This window comes from Poecilia latipinna, unplaced genomic scaffold (assembly GCF_001443285.1).
Source record: "Poecilia latipinna isolate Pla-1442-1.1 unplaced genomic scaffold, P_latipinna-1.0 Scaffold1018, whole genome shotgun sequence".
In the NCBI taxonomy this organism is placed as follows: domain Eukaryota; kingdom Metazoa; phylum Chordata; class Actinopteri; order Cyprinodontiformes; family Poeciliidae; genus Poecilia; species Poecilia latipinna.
In genome coordinates, this window is record NW_015113634.1 from 56,460 (window position 1) to 69,215 (window position 12,756).

General features: G+C 39.8%; 1 protein-coding gene across 1 annotated transcript; it reads left to right on the forward strand.

Annotated features, from left to right (window-relative positions):
* Positions 1 to 7,719: 7,719 nt before the first annotated feature.
* pofut1 (protein O-fucosyltransferase 1) lies at positions 7,720 to 12,418 on the forward strand. The gene is made up of 7 exons (XM_015050914.1): positions 7,720 to 7,910; positions 8,166 to 8,287; positions 8,936 to 9,118; positions 10,007 to 10,119; positions 10,236 to 10,428; positions 10,644 to 10,886; positions 11,802 to 12,418. Exons 1-7 carry the CDS (start codon positions 7,772 to 7,774, stop codon positions 12,000 to 12,002), a joined length of 1,194 nt encoding a protein of 397 aa, XP_014906400.1. The 5' UTR covers positions 7,720 to 7,771; the 3' UTR covers positions 12,003 to 12,418.
* The last annotated feature ends 338 nt before the right edge of the window (positions 12,419 to 12,756 follow it).

The following is a 12,756-nucleotide window of genomic DNA, read 5'->3' on the forward strand; positions in this document are numbered from 1 at the left end:
GCTGCCTCAAGGTTTGACCTTAATGTGTGCAGAGATGGTGTCCTACATAATGTGGTTGTAATGCACGGTTATTGTGACTTTTTGGTAATCCTCAGAAATGCTCAGCAAATTGTCCACCAACCAGCTCACACAAAGTTCCTAGAAAATGTTGCATTTGTTTTATTTTAAAGAGGCAGCATAACATCAACTTTTTTGAGCTGTTCATTGTCTCATAATGTTATTCCTTCATCGAAAACATACCAGCAGTGTTGCCTTGATTCTTTGAATCATGTTTGAGAAATCCCTTAATCTCCAATGGCAGCTGTGCAAAAAAAAAAAAAGGAAAAAAAAAAAGCTTCGTGGGACCCAGGTTGCTGCTCCTCAGAGCTGCAGTTTCCAAGCTTCTGAGCTTCCGTCTCACAGAGCAGCCCTCCCCCCTCTCAGCTCCTTCAGACTAGCCAGGAGCAATTAGCATGTCTGCTGAGCTCATTGTCTGAGCTACTTCTCAGTGCAATGCTTGTAAAAAATGTTGCTAAAGGGTTAGTAGAGGAGCGACTAACTGAAGACAGAGTTTCAGAAAGAGCAAGAGTTTGTAAAAAGCCAAAGCCCCATTTTCAAGGTGTTAAATTACAAAGTGAAATTTCCTTTAAGTCATATTGGATATATACAGCATTTTTAGGCTTGATTGTGCTATAAAATAGCATTACCAGCATTAATACATAATTTTACCCTATGGATGTGTTGGGGAAAAGGAAGAAGGAACTGTGAATTGTGGGTGACTTGCCACAGGATGTTTTAAACCACCTGACTTTATATGAGAATAGAACAGAAACATACTTTATTGTCCCACTTTGGGGAAGTTCAGATGCACCAGCAGGGTGTTAAAGGTAAATAGAAGCATACATATTAAGATTAAGGAAAGAAATGTTAATATCAGAAAAGTAAGAACAGACTGTACACTAAGGGCAAACTTACAACATAAGAAAAATAATACTGTAAAAATAATAAGAATAGCATACAATGTCAAAAAAAATGTGCAAGTGAGTCAGTGGCGTTCCCTGACTCACTAGATTGGGCCAGTAAAGACTAGAATTTTTTCATCAATATTAAGAAATTATTGAGTTAAAAAAGCTCCTATGTCTTGCGGTAAAGTTACTTGCAAGTTAGTTTTGTCTTATTTTAATTGTGCTAAGATATTTGCACCAGAAACTAGACTGAAAATAATTTTACAATTTGTGTTTTGCAGTGTACAACATTAGAATGAAAAATACAAGTTAACAACATTTAGAATATATTAGCTGACTACTATTGCACTCCAAATGACAGCAGGGATGTTATTTGAAATGAAGCAGTTATAAAGTCTCACAGCTGCTGGTGGGGAAGGGTCTGTGATGACGCTCCTTTGAGCACCCTGGATGCAGCAGTCCATTTCTGGGGGATGGGGGAAGAGGGGATGACTGTATGGTTTCGAAGACATTCAGATATGATGAATTATAAAATAGATTTTTACAACATTTGATCAAACAGTTTGGAAAGGTTTGAGTTAATGTTTCAGATGGAAAGCCTCTCTGCTGTGAGTAGATTAGGTTTTCCACATAAATATCAATCTAACTTATATGTTTTTTTTCTGTCTGTTGCTCAGAATCCTCCCACCAACCATGTCAGTGAGACTCAAGCAGAAATGTTTCAGGACATGTGACCGCTGCTCAGATGACGCTTGACTTAAAGGTCTCCTTTCCTCTGACCATGATGTAACCACCGGGCAGCTGGCATGTGAAAAAACCCTGTGTAGATGCAGGGAGGATGGGGGGTGGGGGGGTCTATCTGAGCTGAATTTTCTGGAGTTTTCTGTGACGAGGTGAGGGTATCGCACTAAAGACAGCTGATGTGAGCAGCCTGCAGCAGGTTGATAAGGTGAAGGGTGGAGCCGAGTCCGGTCTGGTGAAACAGCAGAGTCATGAAGCAACGCCACAGGGAGGTGACGAGAGGGGGGGCTAAAAATAACAGCAGACAGCAGACATAACTCTGCCTCTTGTGGTCACCTTTTGAACAGATTGAAACTGCAACAGTTAAGGATTCTGGGATGATGACGTTGATGATTTACAGTTGCTTTCATATGAAATTGCAAGAAAACGCATTTATGATTGTGGTTATAATGTGACTCACATTACAGTAAAAAGGTTGTCAAAGCGCTTGACAACCTTTTTAATAGAGGAGGGATGTGATGATTTCCTGGACGTGGAGTTTCAGAATGAGCAGGAGGTTTTAAAAGAGACAGAGGGCCAATTTCAAGTTGTGAAATTACAAAGTCAAAGTTCTCTTATGTCATATTTGATATGTATGTAGTTGGTTTTTTTTTTATAACAACAGAAGGTAACTTGATTCTGTTATAATACAGCATTATGTGCCTGGAAAATACATAATTCTGCCCCTTTAATACTACACAGGTGTGGTTGTTAGAGGTAGAAATTAGGTGAGATTTCGGGGCAGAAAATAACAACAAACTGTAAAGTTAGGTAGGAATTTAAATCAGCTCCACTGAATCCATAAATGCTATCTTTGATCATTCTACTCTTCATCTGTTGTTCTGATGGACCATTATTACACAGATCGATTTCATACCTGCTGATATCGTGCAGGTTATGAACTGTTGAATCTGGCAGATATGTTTTTGACTTGAGCTACAAGATATTATTTGTTGTGAATGTAACTTATTAACTGAGTAATCCTATCAGTTGGCTTAAATTTAAAGCCAACATTGGCGACAAGGTACAATTTAAAAATTTGAATTAGTTGTTTAAATTATAAGGAAGCACTTCACTTCCAAAAACTGGAAATTAATTTAGAAGCATTATCTTGTTTTAATGAGATTTTAAAAATTTGTTGTAACAAGAAAGTTTCTTGTTTTAATAAGCTTGCATCTTGATATGACAAGGTTTTCCCGTTGTAATAACAGTATCTTGTTCAAACAAGATTCAAAACTCATTGAAACGAGAAATTTCTTGATCATAACGAGTCAAGAATAACTCATTATGAAAAGAAAATGTCCAATTTCAGCAAAAACTGTCTTATTGGAACAAGAAAACTTCTCATTTTAAAGACTAGGTTTCTTGTTTTAATGAGATAAAAAAAATTAATCTTGTTACAACAACAACCTGTTCACTTTAGGAACTTTTGAATCTCATTGTAATAAGAAATGTTATCATTGAAACGAGCTCCTGAATCTATTTCCAAGCTCTGGCAGTACTTCCATAGAATTGAATTCATTTGCTTCGTGGCTTTTTATGTAATTTGACATATAAAAACACTGATCAAAGTCTATCAATTTGAAATACATGCAAATTGTTAGTTAGCTGCAAAGCTAAATATGTACAAGTTTGGTGTGGAACAGTTTTTTATGACAAAAGAGGTTTAATATAATTACTTTATATTAGTAATTACTTTATTATAATAAAGTAATTATTACTTTATTAGTCAAAGTAATAATTACTAATACTAATTATAGTAATTACTATACTGAAAGTCAGTAATAATTTGTTCATTTGCACCTGTGCTGTAAATTTGTGTCAGTCTTGAACTGCAGTTGGAGGCCACAAAACTCAATCCAAGAACCACAAGTGGATCCCGAGCCACACTTTGGACCCCTCTGGTTTGATTTGTAAAAAGCCCTTCAGTTGGTCTTCTCTTCAATACCCAAATTATCTTTTAAAAAAATCCTTAAAATTTGGTGTTTGGATTCGTTTTTGTGATTATTTTCAAGAAATCTCATCTCTTCTTGCTCTGTCATTTAAGCTTCAGAAACTAAATGTTTATACCAAAAGTCAGATAAGGACATAGTATGTTTTTTTTTTCTTTTCTTTTCTGATGAAAGTATGAAATGACAGTGTTGAATATAACTGAAAGCCAGCTTGTCAGTCACCACACAGAAAGGTTTCGGCTGGCCTGTTACCCTGAGGGGCCTGTTACCCTGCACCAACAGCAACCAGGTTAACACTCACAGCGGAAAAACAGGGGGAGCAGAAGTGATATACTTGTGTGTGTGTGTGTGTGTGTGTGTGTGTGTGTGTGTGTGTGTGTGTGTGTGTGTGTGTGTGTGTGTGTGTGCGCGCGCGCCCTCACATTTCCTAATGAGCTGCAAACGTCTTCCTCTGCAGCCACACAAGGTGAGGTGTTGCGTATGAGGAACTTAAAGCGTCAAAAAGGGAAATGAAATTGTCAGAACACCAAGCAGTGAGCCAAGAGAAGCAGAAACGGAGGCTATAGGAGAACCTTTTCCGCCTTTAATTTAATTGTTTCTATCCAGAAAAAAAAAACAAAAAAAAAAAACAAAGAAACATGCCGGCCTGAAAGAAAGCGTCTCTCTCGTTCCGACTCTCTTTTGCATACTGGGGCTGTGAGTTGTGGTTCCCTGCATTGTTATCATTGCTGTCATCGCTAACAATGAAAAACAGTGTGTGTTCAGGCGATGGGGGAGGAGCAGACACACACACACACACACACACACACACAACGACACAGGAAAAGAAGGAAAGAGCAGCCAGCTGTCGGGCGTCAGAGAAAAAAAGAAGAGTGAAAAAAAAACGTGTGTGATTGAGTACAAAAGGAGAGTATGTTGGAGTGAACTGGCTGAGCTGGAGGATGTAGAGGGATTAGGAAACGTCTATAGGGCTCTAAAGGAAAATGCTACTCTTCGTTGTTTCATCTCCTGTTGTTATAAGTTTGTGACATCTTAATAATCTCTTCTCCTCTCTGATTCGGAGTAAATTACCAGCAACAAATTGTATGCAGATCACAGGGCCTGTGTTGCCCAGCCTCTCAGCAGCGGATAATGAGCTCCTTAATGTGACATATTTAACCAATTATCAGTTGGTTCAAGTCAAACACGGCAGGCAGGCAGAGAGTCCACACGTCTGAAATCAAAGTTTCGCGACCGCACCCCTTAAGGCCATATGTTGCCATGCCTACCCCGCTCCATGAGTCTGGCCATGTTGAGCACACATGTGAAGATCTATTGATGACCAAATAATGACAGTGTTCTGGAAGTACTGCCCTTCATCCCACTCAAGTCTTTGTCGCTCAACTGATCGACTCCATCTGATTCTGGAAAGGAATCCGGTTTGACAAAATCAGACGAATTTCCTTCTTTTCTTTCTCACTATTGAACCTTTTGCTGAAATCAGAAGATGAGGATAGAAAACTTCAGAGGTTTATTGTGTTCATCGTGCATAATCAGTCTCAAACATCCGTCACTTATACCCATCTCCAGTGATTACCTCCAGCAGCCAATGGGCTAAATAGGTCGGCAGTCCATCAACACACTTTCACACCCAAAGACAAGTTAGAGAGACCAGTTACCTAACAGTCATGTTTTTGGACAGTGGAGGGAAGTGAAGGTACCCAGAGAGAACCTACGTATCCACAGGGAGAACATGCAAAACCATGCAGGATGTTCTTACAGCAAGGCAGCACTAGCTGCATTTCTACTAATGCAGCTAGTGCAGCTCGATAAATTAAAGGAAAATAAATGTGCTTGATGGAAGCACTGCAATTTCGGAAAGAATTATGATTTTCAATAAAAGCTGTTGTTCTAGGAAGAGATGGTTTTTCAGCACTTTTTTCACATCGTACCAGTCACATGAAGACGCCAAAGAAGACAACAGGAAGTTTATACTTTTCAGGCCCTTTTATATGGAATAGATTTTAGCACCGTTGGTTGTCCACATAGGCTGGGTGGTCTTACTCATTCATATTTTAGGCTTCTGCTTGTGTTGCATGTCTAAAGGGGTCGAGGTTATTGATCACTACTACAAAAATAACTTGGAAGAGAAAATAAATTAAAATGCTTCCTATGTCTTCAATATCGATCCACCAGGCCTGATTTGACCAAAATAAAACAAAATTATTTTTGACCATTGCCTTCAGTCCAGCTGAATAAAACTACAGCCACAAATATATTAATAAAACATCAACTTTTAGAATGCTTTTCTTTCTCACTTTTATTCTCTATTAAATAATTGTTGCATTTGTTTAGCATAAATGCTACTTTGTCTCTTTTTAATTTGGGTAGACCATTCTACGCTAGCTCCAGGAGAAGGGCAGCTTGATAAATTTGACTAGCAGCCAGTCAGGAGGATGAAAATACGTAAATAAACGTTTAAATAAATTATATTAAGTTGTGTTTTATCACATTGATTAATGAATAGATTTGATAAGAAAAGCTGCTTAAAACATTCTAATTTAAAAAATGTATTAGATTCAATTTCTGTATTTTTGTTATTTTTTCCCCCCTCACTTTGCTAGTTTTCTGAAGTCCCCCTAGCGCCCTCTAGTGCCGTGGCACTCACTTTGAAAACCTCAGCTTCAGATAGTAATCCTTTATAATTTGTATTAACTTTGCGAATGTATCTGCAATTATCTATATATAAAAAAAACTACTTACATAAATTAGAGTGTGTAAAAAGTTTCTAAATTAAATATTTATTGTTCATTTAAAGGCATCAAACACAATAGAATGTGAATTGGTTCATTCTAATCTTAAAAGTCATTTTTTCATTAGCTGTAAACAGAAAATCATCATAAAGCTGTGTGTAAACTTCACTGATACTAGAGAAAAAGTCAAATCCAGCTGCCTGCAGAATTCAACTAGTCCAAAACATCACAGAGTATAAAAGGTAACAAAGCTGGTACTGTCAAATCCTTCTGACCACAGTGGATTTTCCAGCTACCGCACTGGAAAATCCACTGTGCAACATGCACCATGTTTGTGGTGCATTCAAGTACATCTATACTGGATTGTCTAAATATCAAAGCAACAAATAGTATTTTATTCTTTCTACCCTTTGGCTGTAAACCTCTGAACTCATCTGTTTGATTTAGAGCTCAGAATATTCTGATTTAGAATATCTGAAAGCAATTTGATTTCCACTGGAACACTGAAAAGTTTGAAACCTCACAGATTTCTTTGGTTTATACTTTTTTTTGGTCAAATTTAAATCATGGAGCAAATTTTAATACCAAGGAAAGATAAACTGAATGAATACAAGAGGTATAAAGGCATCTGTGAAAAAGTAATTGTTCCCATTTGTTAAATTCTGTATTAAAAATATTTCCTTCCTAAAAAGATTGCCTTTAAAGTCAGTTGTCACAGAAAGAGCAAATTACTGCTTGATCTATGGAATCAAGAAATCATTAAACAAGAACCTGTCATTACACGAAGCAGGCTAAAATGTCTCAGACATCATGCCCCGATCAAAAGAATGACATAGAACAGATGAGTCATTCTGCCAAGCTTTAGCTGTCAAGTTTGAATTTTGTCAAGTGAGTCATTATCCACAAATGGTGGTTAAGGCTTCACCACAATAACACTCCAAAACCTAATCAACAACTCTGAAGCCTTGAACACCTTCCAATGTATTATGACAAACAGTTGCCTTCAAGGTGTAATAATCACTTATTAGATTTAGGGCCCAATTATCTATACACATGTAACTTAGATTATTTTCTTTAATAAATTAAAGTATTACTTTAAAGCTGTATTTTATTCATTCTGGATACCTTTGTCTAATATTAAAATAGGTTTGATGTTTAAGTTGAATTTTTAAATACAACTAAAAAGCTAAACGTATTTATTTCCATTTAGAAATAGACTTAGAATCGAATTGAACTGAGTTCAATTATTTTTTTCCTGATATCTGTTCTGGTGTCTACCAGGCGGTGGCAGCACTGAGCTGAACCCTCGTTTTCCAGCTGCCAGTGAAGTGCAGAACAAGAAGCGTTAGCGCAATGAACCGCAATGGCGGTCAGATTCCAAGCAGGCGATCCTTTCAGAGGAAAACTTGGATTTCTTTTTCTTCTCCTCCATGCCTGTCTGAGTTCTGGGGAAGAACTTAAGTGGGATGAAAATGGCTACGTCCTCTACTGCCCCTGCATGGGTAACTGTTAATTCGCAGCCTCATATCTGTGTTTTCTGCTGCTGAAATTGAACTTATATTCAGAAGTTCAGAGGTTGGAACCATAGGGATGTAAAAGTTTGGTTAGTGAGTCTAGAAGTTGTGGTTTCTAAATACCTCCAGTCTGGACGCGTTTCCAGGACCCGACTAACAGCTGTTCGCAATGATGGAGGAATGATGGGTTATGTTGAGCAGCGGCTGCTTGGAGCTGAGAAACCTCCTGCTCTTCTCCTCCAGGTCGCTTCGGGAACCAGGCGGACCACTTCCTGGGATCTCTCGCCTTCGCTAAGATGTTGAACCGAACCTTAGCGGTCCCTCCCTGGATAGTGTACCGCCACCACGCCCCGCCTTACACCAATGTAAGAACTCCTCGACTGTTATACACTGGATTAGGGGGAACAAACTTCCTGTTCAAAGGTCAAGTAAGGTTTCTAGAGCAGATCAAAGGTCTTCTCCTTCTGAGCTTTTGCATCCAGATCACTTTATTTCTAAAGCTTGTCTGCCTGCCTTAATAAAATGGTTCTTACACAAAAAAATAAAGAAAATGTAATATGTAATTTAAGAGACAACTCTTTAACTACTTTCATACGTTTTATGTGTGAAATGGGCTCAACTTATTGGAAATTAGCTCCATCTTAAACTACAGACCAAATGAAATCTTCAATCATGCCATCAGCAGATGCAACTTGTCATATCTTCTTTAATTTCATTCTCAAAAATCCTTTCAATCCATGTTAATACAAAGTCTCCCCTCTCCTGGTCACATAGCTTTAACAATGAACTTAAGTGATGATAACTTTAGTCTAACTTTAATCTCATCCAGTCAACTATTGTAAAAATATTGTTAGGTTCACTTGTGATTTCTTGTGTGAAGTCTGGGCGATATGGCTCAAAAATAAAATTTCTCTAAAATCTCTGATGGGACCAAAGTCATGTCGTCGTGTCGCCTCATGCGGCTGAAATATAAAGTCTGAAGTGATGTAATGCTCCTTTTCTCTCTTCATCAGGTTCATGTTCCGTACCGGGAGTTCTTCCAGCTGGGGGCGCTGTCTGCCTACCACCGTGTGGTCAGCTTGGAGGACTTCATGGAGAAGCTGGCTCCCAAATACTGGCCCCCAGGCCAGAGGAAGGCCTACTGCTTTGAGACCGCAGCACAGCGGAGCGCAGACAAGAAGACGTGCCCTATGAAGGTCAGAGGTCACGGATACTGGATGTCAGCTGATAGATTGATCTGTAATCCATGACTGAACAGCTACATTTACACAGAGATTGAATTCAAAACAAGAGGACTCTGTTTGCTACTTTTGTGACTTCTGCAGCTGAGCTGCATTTATTTTGTTGTATCATAGTAACTGGGGCACATATGCACACCACACATTTTTATTATACGTTTATAAAAGCATCTATAATTTCCCTTTCAGCCCACAACATCCAATGCTTTGTGTTGGTTTGTCACAAAACGTCCCAGTAAAACACTAGAATGTTTGAAAAGGCTCCGCCTCCTGCTGTGTTGGCGTCCGTATCGACCAATGTTAGTCATTTTCTAACATATCAGTCTTGGTCCAGTAAATAAAATTGGGCTGATATGAACAACCTGTTTTTAATTCCACCTGGTTACATTACTGGCAATGCTAAAACACCAACTATAAAGACATAAAAATAAAAAGCCAATCTTTTTTTTTTTTTTTTTGCTTCAGCTGTTTCATCCTAATTAAAGCGTCCAAAAGTTTTTTTATCCTTTACCCATGACTTGTCACTGTATTCGCTGAAGTTGTTGGCCTGTTGGATGGTAGAAACAGGAAGTGCTTAGTGACTTCAGCCTCCCTGTGTTCACATACTCTGTTGCCTTTGTGCTTATAACTGTTTCATCAGAGAGATTCTTTAACCCGTCTTTGCTATGATTATTAGTGTATTAAAAAAAAAAAAACGAACAAATTAACAGACAATGCAAGTAAAGCCTGGTGGCCCATCAGGCTTATACAACATTAGGGTTGACCCTGGTTACTGGTATCGACCCAAATGTCCATTTGGGTGCCTCCCTGCTGAAGCCTGGACTCTCGCTTCTGCTCCGTTTCCAGGACGGGAATCCTTTCGGGCCGTTCTGGGACTACGTGGGCGTGGAGTTTGACCAGTCCATCCTGTTCGGAGGGATTTCCTTCAGCGCTTATCACCAACCTCAGTGGATCAAGAAGTAAGAGCTTTGTTGTACCCAAGGACAAAATCATCGGTAGTGTATTAGAGCCGCTCCGGATCAATCTAATCGTTAGTTTTAGCTACATGCATTTTGATTTCCCCGTGTTGGAACAGGTTCCCGGCCTCTGAGCACCCAGTCCTGGCGCTGCCCGGCGCTCCGGCCCAGTTCCCAGTGGTGGAGGAGCACGTGGGTCTGCAGCGCTACGTGGTGTGGTCAGCCAACATGGTGAAGGAGGGAGAGGAGCACATTGCCGCCCTGCTGGTCAGACCGTATGTGGGCATCCACCTGAGGATCGGCATCGACTGGGTAGGATGATGGGAGAGGTTCTGTAGATCAGGTTCTGTAGATCAGGTTCTGTAGATCAGGCTTACAGTTCGTATATTGGTAACAGTGGAGGAGAGAATTTGATGAAGGAAAATATAGACATATGCACACGGTTTCCTGATATATCGCAGGCTAATATCTGTCAGACCTGCATCAGGTCCGGTTCTGAACATGGCCTCTTCCTGCTTCTCCTCCAGCAAAACGCCTGCCGGCTGCTAGAGAGCGACGACACGGGGCCTCACTTCATGGCGTCGCCGCAGTGCGTTGGCTACAACCGCCAAACGGCCCCGCCCCTTCCCATGAGCGCCTGCCTGCCCAACCTGAAGGAGATCAGCCGGACCGTGCAGCGCTGGGTGAGGAAGACCGCTGCTCGCTCAGTCTACATCGCCACCGACTCCGAGTCCCACAGCAGAGACATCGAGAAGCTCTTTAAGGGCAAGGTGGGTTGTCAAGCAGCAATTGTTAGCAGCTCTGCTCCTCTTTAAATATCTGTCTGTTTGTACAGAGGAGGCCAAGCAGAGAGACGAAGTCGGGGTGTGATTGGAGGGGCATCCATGATCCTCCTCTTCCACTCCTCTTTGATTTGGGGTTGTAATTCAGGAATTACTTGAGCTTTTGAGATGCTAATCAGCTGTTCTCTATTGTAAAAACAATCCCTTGTTTCCATGGTTTCGCATCAAAACTGGCCAAAAATTAACAAGAGGGGAAAAAAATCCTTCCAGCTGCACATTCAGCATCTCAACCAGGAAGTGAAGAAATCAGAACTGACTTAAAACAGCTAGTGCAACTTCCTGCCGCCATGATTGGCTTAATTCTAAAGCTCATAATAATAAGCAGTGCAAAAATATATCCTTCTACAGTAACATTGAACCAGTCCCATGCAAAATAATCAGATTTATTCATGCTAATGTAAATATTCCACAAAAGTTGTCAAGACTGGGGTTGGATGATGCCAACTCCCACCAGCAGGTGGCAGTCATACTTCTACACTACTGACTTAGCCTTACTTTATATCACTTTCAGTTGCAAGAAACAAAAACTGAGCTTTTTAAGTTCACAAAAGAATAAAAATATTTGTGTCCAATCTGCTTATTTTTTTCCCTTCCATTTGTAGATTTTAGAAGGGATTGTATAAGGAAAAAATATTGCAAATATTTCTAAAGAAGCACCACAAAAATCAGTGAAACGTAAATTATACTTGAACCCTGGAAGGATTCAGTCTTTCTCTCCTCCATATTTGTAGTCTTTTCTTGAATGTTCTGACATCATTGTCTGTAGTCAGTTTGTCTTTCAGCGCCAGCCTGGCTTTGGTCCCTCCTGCTCTTAACAGCAGCTCTCCCTGGGGTTCTCTGCAGGTGAAGGTGGTGAGCCTGCAGCCAGACTTGGCCCAAACTGACCTGTACATCTTGGGACAGGCGGACCACTTCATCGGGAACTGCGTCTCCTCCTTCTCTGCATTCGTGAAGAGAGAACGAGACGTCCGTGGCCTGTCCTCCTCTTTCTTTGGTTTTGAGATGCCAACCAACACAAAGAAAGAACCCAAACAAGAACTCTGAGCTGGAGACACGTTCAATGGAATAGTAAGCAGGATCATGAGGATGTTTTACGTGAAGTGTCTCAGAGAGAGACAGGTCCAGCTTTACTCCGAGCTGAAATGAGGAGGAAAGGCTGGGAGTTAGAGCTGCTACCCTGGGAACTGTTTCGACATGTTTTCCAGCTCCGACTGAACCTTTTCACCATCTATCTGCTGCTGCTCATTTATTTTTAACACATCTTAGAGGCTAAGTGAACCTCTGTCCGTGATGATCGTCTGCTTTTTATGCAGAGAAAAGCGGGATTAACCAGGACCAAGCACTACTTGGAACGCTGAGGACAGCATCCTTCAAGACTCATTTAAGTTTTGATGTCACACCATTATGAAAAGGATTTGTAATTAACCTTTTTTTAAATCAATAAATCAGTATTCTAAAAATGTTTTTTAATCATTCATTTAAAGTTCAAAGTTCAGTTTCATCAGCTGATTTCCTGAGACGAAAGCAAGAACATTTTGCCAACGTTTCAAACAAGCGCCTCAATTTTCCCGACTCATGCATCTAAAGAAAAACCATTCTCCTAGTCACATGTTTTTCAAAGAGACTGTTGTATTTTATTTAATAAGTAGATCCCCCATTAGCTAAATAAAAAAAGAAACTTATCTGTAGTTAGTCTCATTCAGAATTAGAAATCTGACCAATAATTCTACCAATATTATATAGCTCAGTTATCAGTCTTTAATATGGGGAAGCTGACTAACCTTTGACCTATCCTAAA

What these genes read in the sequence shown, in the direction of transcription:
- pofut1 (XM_015050914.1), top strand. Translation starts at nt 7,772, where the DNA reads ATGGCGGTCAGATTCCAAGCAGGCGATCCTTTCAGAGGAAAACTTGGA. An exon ending in ACGCCCCGCCTTACACCAAT is followed by an intron (nt 8,288 to 8,935) that starts GTAAGAACTCCT and finishes TCTCTTCATCAG; the next exon opens with GTTCATGTTCCGTACCGGGA. An exon ending in AGAAGCTCTTTAAGGGCAAG is followed by an intron (nt 10,887 to 11,801) that starts GTGGGTTGTCAA and finishes GGTTCTCTGCAG; the next exon opens with GTGAAGGTGGTGAGCCTGCA.